This window comes from Citrus sinensis, chromosome 7 (assembly GCF_022201045.2).
Source record: "Citrus sinensis cultivar Valencia sweet orange chromosome 7, DVS_A1.0, whole genome shotgun sequence".
NCBI lineage: Eukaryota > Viridiplantae > Streptophyta > Magnoliopsida > Sapindales > Rutaceae > Citrus > Citrus sinensis.
In genome coordinates, this window is record NC_068562.1 from 16,745,220 (window position 1) to 16,758,062 (window position 12,843).

At 28.7% G+C, this 12,843-nt stretch overlaps 1 protein-coding gene across 1 annotated transcript; it reads left to right on the forward strand.

Moving 5' to 3' along the window:
* The first annotated feature begins 7,402 nt into the window (after positions 1 to 7,402).
* On the forward strand, positions 7,403 to 10,270 carry LOC127903668 (probable disease resistance protein At5g63020). The gene has a single exon (XM_052444043.1). It carries the CDS (start codon positions 7,476 to 7,478, stop codon positions 10,140 to 10,142), a length of 2,667 nt encoding a protein of 888 aa, XP_052300003.1. The 5' UTR covers positions 7,403 to 7,475; the 3' UTR covers positions 10,143 to 10,270.
* The last annotated feature ends 2,573 nt before the right edge of the window (positions 10,271 to 12,843 follow it).

Sequence of the window (12,843 nt, forward strand, 5' to 3'; positions counted from 1 at the left end):
TAAAAAAATTTTACACAAGGCCTCAGCTAAATTTGACTTGTCATACGGAAAGCATAAGTCACAATTTCCATGCATGCATGTTTGAAATATTGGACGACATTTTTTTTTTATATATTGATATATTATAATTAAAATTCTATTGATATTATATCATCAGAAATCAGTTAAGATTCTCTTATATTATTCTATTATGGCACAGTTTGAAGAACAACCCTCACTTTAATATTGGAGGAATATTTGGACTACTCTACTCTTAATGTAGGGAGCCAAATAAATCCCCATTAGAAGAAGACGACGTTACTACTACAGTTGTGAAATAATTAAAGATTTTTTCACATATTTTTCCACGTTTGAATGTGACCTTTATATTCATTAACAAAATTGTATTTGTCGCACAAGTCTTGTTTGTTTTAAATGCTTGCATATTTATGAAGTGGGAGATCAAATGATGAAATAGAAGTAAATATTAATTTAGGTGGCGTTTGTTTTTTAACTTAATAACTTAAAGTGACTTAACTTAATTAATTAAGTTAATTAGAGGTGTTTGTTTTTATAACTTAATGAGACTTTTTAGAAAATTTTGACTTAATAAAATAAGCCATTTTTTTTGGCTTTTTACTTAATGGAGAAATCTAAATTAAGTCAATTACTTACTAATGTAAAAAATATCCCTGCTTTATAATTTATTTTTCATGTCTATCCCAAAACTCACCTATAGATATTTACCCCACATAAAAATATCCATATTTTTTCTTTCTTATATTATATACGATAAAATTTGAAATTTATGGTATTTTATATATTAAAATTCTAAAATAATTATGTATTTACTTGAATATAGTTTTACTTATAAATATTAAAATATTGTGGTATTTAATATATTATTTATTTGACATTCAAATTTAATAAGGATACAAATGTAAAAGTACATATTTTCATCTTTTTAAGTTAAAAAAAAAAACTAAATACTTATTTTCTGAGATTCAGACGAAAAAAACAAATATATTATTCAGATTTAGACATTCAGATCTATTCAGAATTCAGACTAATTCAGATCTATTCAGATTTCAGACAAAAAAAAAAAAAGCCACCTTAATCTGTTACAATATTTGGTGGGATAATCTTAAATGTTAATTTAACAAGAGAGTGATTTTTGGCAGGCCCTACTTGAAAAATAATAATAATAATAATAATTAAAACTTTTATTTTCCTTTATATTAGTAATAGATTCTAGATGGGCAACAGACGAATACAATTTATGCTTCAATAATTGTCCTGTCATTGTGTGCACGATCACAAATTTCTATATTACGTTTGTGAAATAATTTTATGAAAAAAATTATTCTTTTTTTTTCAGTAATAATGGATATCTCAAATTTTTATATCAGATTTCATCTAAAATAATATAGTACGTAATGTGTCATTTATTAAATGATTCAAAAAAAATATAAGATCCAAATAAATTAATTACATTATCTCATTATTAATTAATAGATATTGTATCATTTGAAAAATATTTTTAAGATAAAATTTTGAAATATATAATATTACTAAATAGACTAAATTTAAAATGATGCCATAAAAATTTGGAGGTTGACACCAATGTCCTAAGGCCACATTTGCTTGAATGTGACCTTTATTTTCATTGACAAAATTGTGATTATCGTTCAAGTCTTGTTTGTTTTAAATGTCACAGTGAGAACTCATACGCTGAAATTTTTGTAAATATTAATTTTTTTTTTCTGTACTTACACTCGGTAAGATGTTTTGAAAAAAGAAAAAAAAGAAAAATCAGTGAGATAATCCTCCTACTGAGAATTCATTAGATTTAATTGCATCTTGTTCTTGTTGTCTGGTGTGTCAATCGTTCTCTATTTTCAGTTAATAAAATTTCAGCAGTGGATTCTCGGTTTTAGGATCCTCCCACTTGAAAGAATTCTTGCTATAGAGTTGCACGATTTTGATGACTTGTAGATTTATTGCTTTGCTATTATCCTTTTTTTTTTTTTTTTTCTCCCCACATGAAGTTCAGTAACTACTTCCGAGATTAATTAGATCCAACTCGTTTTTGGTTTAGTCAAAAACTTTTGTGGCTCTAAATCCTTTTTAACACCAGGCCAGGCAGCCACAAATATACTGCCACCATTTTTATTTGTTTATTTATTTATTAATGTTTATATAACTGAATTGATTACAAATCCCTTTTTCGCCAGTGTGTTCAGAATATACTCTACACAACTAACACAGAAATAAACACGTAACAGGACCGACTCTGCTTCCGGCTTCTAAGAAGAATGAGGGGAAAATAAACATTTGTGGAGTGGCGGCATAAAGGAAATGTGGTTCAATCCATTTCACATTTGGCATTGTAATGTTTATGGACGGACATAAATGATGTCACACGAACAGTTAAAGAAGAAGGTGTTTGATGAAAACGAAAGGGCCTTTCTCTTTTTTTTTTTTTAATCCCGCAAAGGTTATAATTAACAACAAACTAATAATAGAAGAGAGAGAAACAACCGGTTCAATAAGGTAATATTTTATCTTCCCTTAACTGCTCTCCTCTGGCTTGAATGTGACCTTAATACTCGTCGACAAAATTGTATTTGTCGCTTAAGTCTTGTTTGTTTTAAATGCGGGCATATTTATGGAGTGGGAACTTAAGATGCTGAAGTCTTATAGTAAATATTTATTTAATTTGCTATCATGATATTTGGTGGGATAGTTTTAATATTAATTTAACAAGAAAGTGATATTTACCTGGCCCTACATGAAAAAAAATAATAATTAAAGTTTTTTCTTTTCCTTTATATTAGTAATAGATTTCGGATGGGAAACAGACAAATTTCATTTTTGTTCAATAATTGTCCTTTAAGAAAAGAAAATTAATTTTGTAAGTAGCAATAAATATTTTAAAATTTATTTTAAATAATATAATATATAATATGTTATTTCTTGAGTGATTGATACAATTTTTAAATGTCCAGTACTAATATTAACAATTTAATGTCAACAAGTGTCATCAATGTTGATCCAAAGTTAATGTGGTTTTATATCAGATCCAGTCCAGCTATACTGCAACACTAGTAACGTATTACCTCTTCATTGTAAATTTTTATTGTGTTTTGTCACAATACATTGTAAATTTTACCTTGCACTCTTTTTTATTTAACATTTTTTTGTAAGTATTAAGTTAATACACAATTATTAATGTATTTGTTGATTTTTTTGAATTATTTGCAAATAATTAATTGATTATTTTGAACGCTTTCGTATCAATACATTAGATTCCCATGCCAAAATTCAAAATGCGAGCTGCATCCATATCCATTAGATTCTGGTGAACGGTAACCTATTTCGAATTCATTTTTATCTCGCTTTTGTAATTATATATTTAGGGTTATCTTCGTCCATTGCTAAAAGTTAATTTTCCATAATATCATTAGGCTAGAAGGATTGAATTGTAACTTTGCATATAAAATATTATGATTTGAAGGTAACGTTTATTTATTTATTTATTTTATTTGAAATTTGAATAAGTTTAAATTTTTTTAAAGTCTGAATGATTTTGAATATAGACATGTAAATAACATGTTTGTTTTTCTTTTTTATACATTTGAATATAAGTGATATCTTATTTGTTTTTTTAAATAAAAAATATCTCAAATATGGTTATTTAACATCTATGTTTTTTTAAATAAAAAATAAGTTTTATAGTTTAGAAAATAAGTATATTTCATAGAGATATTTTTGGGATATAATATATACTTCACATTCAGACATTTTTTTATTAAGATAAAAGTTTCAAAAGTTTATTTTTTCTTTTCAAATGCAAATATCTTAAAATCAGATGTAAGTTAATTTTTTTTAAAAAAAAAAGAATATGAAGTTAATAAAATTTTAGATTTCAAATAACTAACAAAACAAGCCTAAAGTCTTTTTTTTTTAATATTGTAGTAATGTATTTAGATTTCTATTCTTACGATTAATGATGTCTAATGTCTAATTAGTACTATTTTTGAACTCTCATTTTCTTTGACCTGTTCTTGTTTTCCAGGCAATGAAAAGTATAAATTTGCTTTTAATATTTTGTTAACAACAACAATAAAATCCTTTTAGTATTTGAATCCCAATTAAACTCACAGTAACAAATAAACTGCGACGTATTATATTTTGCTGAATGATTACTAATTTTGCAATCTTCATTAAGACTGATTTCTTGGTCGTCTCTTAAAATATGGCCATCAAAACCCATACACAGATCGCGGCCAGCAATAGATTGTCAACACCAACTGGACACATAATAATAATAACAATAAAAAATAATTATTTTTTCAACTTTTTTATTATTTTGGTAGGTTAGCATTTTGGTCAAATAGATGATTTTGATTTTACATTAATTCATTGGCTCTGCACTGTTGTTTTCACCAAAAAAAAAAAATGATTCTTCACATCGTTATGATTACACTTGTAAATTTAAGGGATTAGAATTGAGCATTGTGTTTATTTTTTATTAAGTAAAAATTAGTAACAAATTTTATTTTGTGTTTTTATTTTTTATTTTTTACTTAATAATGATTGATTTAGTATTTTAAATTTTTATCCAAAGTTAAAGATACAAAATTTTTATTTTAAATAATATTTTAAGGTTTAATATTAATTATGTCATTACATGGTTGAAAAATAAATTTTGTATGACGTGTAAACGTTGATATTTAAATTTTAAATTTGCTATGGAAAGGTGCACCAGTCGCTAGTTTACCCTCTTGCCACATGTTCTATTATTTTGATTTATGTGTAATTTTAAATTAAATAATAAAATATTAATAACATTTAATTTAATTTTAATATTATTATTTTTATATTGAGTAAATTTACTTTAATGTCCTCAACCTCTGCCTCTCTCCAAGTGGTTTTTTTTTTTTTTTTTTTCTCTTAACCACTGCAACTTCTTCTTCAATTTCCTCATCAATTTCTTTTCTTTCTTGCTTATTTGTTGAAAGATTGAAAAAATAGAAAATACTGATATGATATTTTCTAGGGGTAAACGGTTCTATCTACATGATTAAGATAAATTTGTTATTTATTTTTTAAAACAAAATATTTTTTAAAATTTTATTTTTTGTAAGAAGGCAATTGACCCATTTAGAGATTGAATTTCCAGTGAACCTATTGCAAAATCCTCTACTAAAATCATCCATCAATGTCCTCAACAGAAAAGAAGTTGACAAAGAAATTGAAGAAGTTGCAGTGGGCAGGAAGGAAAAAAATTTGCAGAGAGAAGATGAGGATATTAAGGTATATTCACTCAGCATATAGATAATAATATTAAAATAAATTAAAAGTTACTCATATCTATATATATATATAAAGTTGGGACTACAAGAGGTGATGTGGCATCACCATTTCTCATCATTTCATATTCTCTATTATCTAATAAATTGGTTGAAATTAAAAAATAATTACATTATAAAATATTAAAATATAAAATAATTATTAGATTATAAATGATTACATGTCTTTTTCTCTTTCTATTTAAATTCAACAATATGTAACCATTAATAATAATTAATTATAAGTCTTGAAACATTTATTTATTTTATTATGCCAACAATTAAATTTTAGTGGCTTAAAATACATCAATTAATTAATATAGGAAGGAAGGTTCCTTCATCTTCCCTCAACAATGCCATTAGAGCCTAATTTTAATGTCATAGTCACATATTTAATTATTCAATCTTTTGTTTAATGCCTTTTGGCTTCTTCAAACTCCATAAACATTAAATATTTAAGATTTGTGGCATCATTATTTCTCATCTTTTTTTATTCTCTATTATCTAATATATTGATTGAGATTAAAAAATAATTACATTACAAAATATTAAAAAATCTATATCTATCTATCTATATATCTATCTATCTATCTATCTATCTATCTATCTATATATATATATATAAAGTTCGGACTACAAGAGGTGATGTGGCATCATCATTTCTCATCATTTCATATTCTCTATTAGCTAATAAATTAGTTGAAATTAAAAAATAATTACTTTACAAAATATTAAAAATAAAAAATAATTATTAGATTATAAAGATTACATGTCTCTTCCTCTTTCTATTTAAATTCAATAATATGTAACCATTAATAATAATTAATTATAAATCTCGAAACATTTATTTATTTTATTATGCTAACAATTAAACTTTAGTGGCTTAAATATATCAATTAATTAATATCGGAAGGAATGTTCCTTCATCTTCCCTCAACAATGCCATTAGGGTCTAATTTTAATGCTATAACTTCATATTTAATTATGCAACCTTTTGTTTAGTGCCTTTTGGCTTCTTCAAACTCTATAAATATTAAGTAGTTAAGATTTGTGGCATTATTATTTCTCATCTTTTTATATTCTCTATTATCTAATATATTGGTTGAGATTAAAAAATGATTACATTACAAAATATTAAAAATAGAAAATAATTAATAGATTACAAAAGATTACATGTCTCTTCCTCTTTCTATTTAAATTCAACAATATGTAACTATTAATAATAAATTAATTATAAGTTTTGAAACATTCATTTATTTTATTAAGCCAACAACTAAACTTTAGTGGTTTAAAATATATCAACTAATTAATATAGGAAGGAATGTTCCTTCATCTTCTCTCACCAATGCCACTAGGACATAATTTTAATGTCATAATCCCATATTTAATTATGCAACCTTTTATTTAGTGTCTTTTGGCTTCTTCAAACTCTATAAATATTAAGCATTTAAGATTTATTATGTTTGAGTTTTTTTTTATTATTTAACCAACATCCTCTTTAGAAATGTTCTTGTGTTTTTATTTTTTGACTTATTTAAATTTTTAGTATTGTGTGCTTCATGGAGTACTATTTTCTTCATGAGTTAAACAATGATAAAGATAGTTAGATGATAAGGGTTAGACTTTGTAAGATGTGGGAGTCTGTTAATACAAAAAAAAAATGGAGAGTTGATTAGTGTGAACATAATTTTTATTGATGAAAAGGTAGTGTACACTTAACTATACACATTAATATATATTTTTAATGTTAACAAAAAATAATTAACTTTCATAAATAACATTAGTTTTATAAGGCTGTGTCATCTTTAAAAAAAATAATTCATATTTTTTATCAGTTTCATCAAGTGCAAAGTAATAAAAAAAATAAGACTAAAAATTTTTTTTAAAGCCGCACGAAGTGCGGTTCTATTTTCTAGTTTTATTATCAATTCAAAATTATACGGAAATCAAATAATGACACGTGGCGACACAGTCGCCCATAACGACTGTAGCAAGCACTCCTCTATTTAAACAACGAATCAAGCAACATACGTAGCATATTTTTATTTCAGTATTGTGCGTCTCTAAATATAACCCTCACCAAATTAGCTTAATTCTTTCCATTGTACTCTTTTGTTTCTCTTCCTCTTTTCGTCGACGACAATGGGTAATTTAGTCTCAACCTTCTTACCAGCAGACTTATTTGATCGAACTTTAAACTGCGTTGGTGAACAAGCAAAATATATATGGGGCCTCGAAAAAAATCTTGGGGGCTTGGAGACTGAATTTCACAAATTGACTCGAACAAGGGACGATCTGAGGACCAGGGTTGAGGTTGATGAACAAGCTCCTCGAACCAGACGAACGAACCAGGTCGTAGGGTGGCTTGAAGATGTGCAAAAACTGGAAACTGAATTTACGGAGCTGCAACAACTTAGAGCTCAAGAAATGGACAGATTGTGTCTTGGAGGCCTATTTTCCAGAGATTTGGTTTCAAGCTACAATTTCGGGAGAAAAGTGGTGGAGTTGACGGATCAAGTGACCAATTTAAAGAAAGATGGAGAAGAATTGGAAGTCCTTGTTGAGATAACGCCAGATGGTGCAGCAATTGAATTACCTGTTGATCACACGGTTGTTGGTCAAGAATTATTACTTTATCGAGTTTGGAAATGTATCACTGATCAAGACAAGAACAGGGGAATTATTGGCTTGTACGGTATAGGGGGAGTCGGCAAAACTACCCTTTTAACACAAGTCAATAACAACTTCTGCCATGAACAGCATCATTTTGATGTTGTTATCTGGGCTGCTGTGTCAACACTTCAAGATGACATTGGAAAAAGGATTGGCTTTTCAGAAAACTGGTGGAAGAAAAAAAGTCCTGAAGAAAAGGCTGTGGACATCTCTAGCATTTTAAGCCGAAAGGAGTTTGTGTTGTTATTGGATGATATATGGAAGCCCATTAATTTAAAAGATATGGGTGTCCCTCTTCAAAATCTAAACGCTGGGTCCAAAATAGTCTTGACAACTCGTTCAGTTGATGTTTGCGATCAAATGGACGCTGAAAAGGTAGAAGTGTCGTGTTTGGCACATGATGAAGCCTGGAAATTATTTCAGAAGATGGTCGAAAGATCCACTCTTGATAGTCATGCCAGTATTCCAGAGCTAGCCAAAACCTTGGCAAGAGAGTGTGGTGGGTTGCCGCTAGCGCTTAAAACAGTAGGTCGAGCCATGAAAAGCCGAAGTAACATTGGAGATTGGAAACGTGCAATTAAGAAAATAAGAACATCAGCTTCTAAATTCTCAGGTATGGAAGAAAAGGTGTTCTCGCGTTTAAAGTTCAGCTATGATAGTTTGTCGGATGAACTTCGTTCTTGTCTCCTGTATTGTTGTTTATATCCTGAAGACTACAAAATTTCTAAAAGGGAACTGATTGATTATTGGATCAGTGAAGGATTTGTGGATGATTTTGATGATGGATGGGAATTTATTAATGATCTTCTTCATGCATGTTTGTTGGAGGAAGAAGGCGATGATCATGTAAAAATGCACGATATGATTCGTGAGATGTCGTTATGGGTAGCATGCACGATAGAGAAGGAGAAGGAGAACTATCTGGTTCGCACTGGATTTAGGTTGACCGAAGCGCCAGCGGTTGAAGAATGGGAAGGTGCCAAACGGATATCTCTGAGGGGAAATAGATTTGACAGCCTATCGGAAATTCCCACGTCTCCACGTCTCATAACTTTACTCCTGATTGCAAATTCGATTGACGAGATCACTGATGGCTTCTTTCAATCGATGTCTTCTCTTAGAGTATTAAGTCTAGGAAGCAATGCCCTAAGTAAACTACCTTCAGGGATTTCAAGTCTGGTTTCATTACATCATCTTGATCTATCATGGACTGAGATAACTGGGCTGCCGCAAGAGCTGAAGGCATTGGAGAAGCTGAGATATTTGAACTTGGAGCACGCATATATGTTGTCTATAATTCCACATCAGTTGATATCTGGCTTTTCAAAGTTGGAGGTGCTCAGGTTGCTTGGGTGCGGTTCTAATTGTGTAACTGTAACAGAAGAAGAAGGTAACGTTCTATGTGATGATGCTGGACTTTTGATGAAGGAATTGCTGGGTTTGAAGCATTTAAATTTTTTAAGCTGGTCCTTCCGGAGTTCACTTGCTGTCCAAAAGTTCTTTAAATATCCAAAGCTGGTGAGCATCACTCAATCTGTAGTGGTTTACCAATGTGAATGTCCACTGTTCAATGTCTTACATCTAGCATACATGGAGAATCTTCAGGAGTTGCATCTTGAAGACAGTGACTTGGAAGAGATGAGGATTGACGGCCCAGAAGAGGTAAAGAAACTTTTTCAAAGTGGTTTCCGCAGTCTCAGCATAGTTAGCGTAGAAAATTGCGAAAAAATGAAGGACTTAACGTGGCTAGTTTTTGTCCAAAACCTCAAGGAGCTAGAAATAAGTCGGTGTCATGCTGTGGAAGACATAATCAGTGTTGATAAATTGAGAGATATTTCAGAGATCATCGGATCAGAGCATAACTTTTTCGCACAACTCGAAGCTCTAAACATATTTAATAATGTAAATTTGAAGAGCATTTACCCGAATCCCCTGCCCTTTCCAAAGCTGAAGAAAATTCAAATATATAGTTGCCCAGAGCTGAAGAAGCTCCCACTCAATTCCAGCAGTGCGAAGGAACGTCGAGTTGTCATCGAGGGAACGAAAAAGTGGTGGGAAGAACTACAATGGGAGGATCAAGCCGCCCAAAATGCTTTCTCCCTGGATGTCGTACTTCCGGAGTATCTTGATTATTAATATGTTTGAATATGTATTTCCTTTTTTTTTTATTAGATTTAATTGCATCTTGTTCTTGTGATCTAGTGTGTCAATCTTTCTCTATTTTCAGTTAATAAAATTTCGGCAGTGGATTTGTGGTTTTAGAATCGCCCATTGGAAAGAATGCTTGCTGTAGAGTTGCACAATTGTGATGACTTGTAGATTTATTACTTTAACAATCATCCTTTTTTTTTGGGGGGGTCATATGAAGTTCAATAACTATTTCCGAGATTAATTAGATCAACTCATATTTTTGGTTTGGTCAAAAAGGTTTGTGGCTCTAAATCCTTTTTACCACCAGGCCAGGCATCCATAAATATCCTGCCACCTTTTTTTTTTGGTTTTTGTTTTTAAATGTTTATATGACTGAATTGATTACAAATTACCCTTTGTTGTTCATTGTTTTCAGTACATAATCTGAACAATCAACACAGAAAGAATCAAGTGGTTTGATGGAAATGCAAAGATGCTCGATGAACTGTCTCACCTACTGAACCAAGCCACTTAGCATTGCAGTCTTATAATACAATTCCTACCTTGTTATCGTCTCTTCCATTTTCACAAACATAAATCTTTCTTTCTCACTTTCGCTTCTTCCTTAAAATTTTTATTAAAAAAAAAAAATGGGCAACATCATCTCATTCTTCTTAGTTCTTATCACCAGACTCAATTTGTTCAATTTTATTTTATTTTTTTCCCTTCGTTGAGAAGCTAAAGTATGGGGTCTATAATGCTAATCTTGAATCTTGTTAAGTTGGAGATTCAAATGGAGAATTTCGAAGTCACAAAACATTATTTTGTTTTAACTTAATAAGCTTTCATTGCTATACAATTAGGTATATCTACATATTATTTTGATCTGTTATATAATGGGTTCCAGTGAAAGGATTTGTTCTGGTTCAGTTTAATTTGTCATTATATTTACAGACAAAATATTAAACACATTTTTCACTTTTAGATACGAAGGGACAAGAGTTTAACAAGAGACTGATATTTGACTAGTTCTCCATTGAAAAATAATAATAATTAAAAAGATATAAGGTACTTTTTATTTTCCTTTAAATTAGTAATATAATAGATTTCGGATGGGCAACAGATAAATATTATTTCTGCTTCAATAATTGTCCTATCACAGTGTGCATGATCACAAATTTCTTTATTATTTTTGTGAAATAACTTTAGCAAAATAAAATTATTCGTTCTTTTTAAATAATAATAGGCATCTTAAATTTTATTTTTAATAGTATAATATATAATGTATTATTAATTAAGTTATTGATAATTCTCTATAAAAAATAGTTAAGAGAAAGTCAACATCACGTAGAAAATTTACACAAGCCTCAACTAAAATTCACTTGTCACGCGGAAAAGCGTGAGTCACAATGCATGTTTGAAATATTGGTGGGCATCACTGCTACGTTTGTGAAAGGGAAAAGGACAAACACATCCCCAACGTTTAGTCAAAGGGACAAAAACCCCCCTAATATTTTAACAAAGACATTTACACCCTAATTTATTATAATGTTACTATTATACCCTTCTAGCATATTAAAAAAAATTATTAAATTATTCAATTTGTCTATATATTGTTAATAAAGTTATAAATAAACAAATTGGATATTATAAAAAAATTATAAATATACCCTCATTGCCCAATTCCTCTATTTAAATTTTTATCAATAACCAATTTTCAAAAAAGACAACTAAACATCTAAAAAAATTGTAAATAAATTATAATTTTAAAAATAAAATTAGTTATTAATAACCAATTTTATTTAAACTTTAAACTTGTATATTTAACAATTCTCCACATGTCAATCTTTTAAACTTGTACATTTATAACCAATTTTCTATGTTATTTATTATGGTATTAATAACCAATTTTATTTTTAAAATTATAATTTATTTACAATTTTTTTAAGTGTGTAGATGTCTTTTTTGAAAATTAATTATTAATAAAAATTTAAATAGAGGAATGAGGAAATGAGGGTATATTTATGATTTTATTAACAATATATAGACAAATTGGATAATCTAATAATTTTTTTTATATGCTAGAAGGGTATAATGGTAAAATTATAATAAATTGGGGGTGTAAATATCTTTTTTAAAACATTAGGGGATTTTTATCCCTTTGGTTAAACGTTGGGGGTGTGTTTATCCTTTTCCCTTTGTGAAATAACTAAAGATTCCAATGCATGTTTGAAATATTGTTCTTGTGATCGGTGGTCATCCGTCTTGCTGAGCTGTATGTCCAAAGGTGACATTTGGCTGGAACGTGACTTTTCACTTTTATATTCGTTGACAAAGTTGTATTCATCGATTAAATCCAGGGGTATTTACGGAGTGGGAACTCGAAAGTTTAATAAATATTAATTTAATTTATTATAATTACAGTTGATGGGATAATTTTAAATAGGAAAAAATCTCTTTTCATCTTTAGGGTTTGAAAAAACAGCACATTTCATCCTTACTTTTTAAACAATAGCTTGTTTCATCCTTATTTTTTAAACAATAGTCCAAAATAACCTTCTATAAATTTACAATTAGTTTACTCTATAATTTATTGAGGACAAAATAGGATTTTCAGTTGAATAAATACAAAACTTTTTAAAATATAAATTTGAAGAGAACATCTGACTTTTTGTATAAATTTAAAATTTAAGGATAACTTAATGAA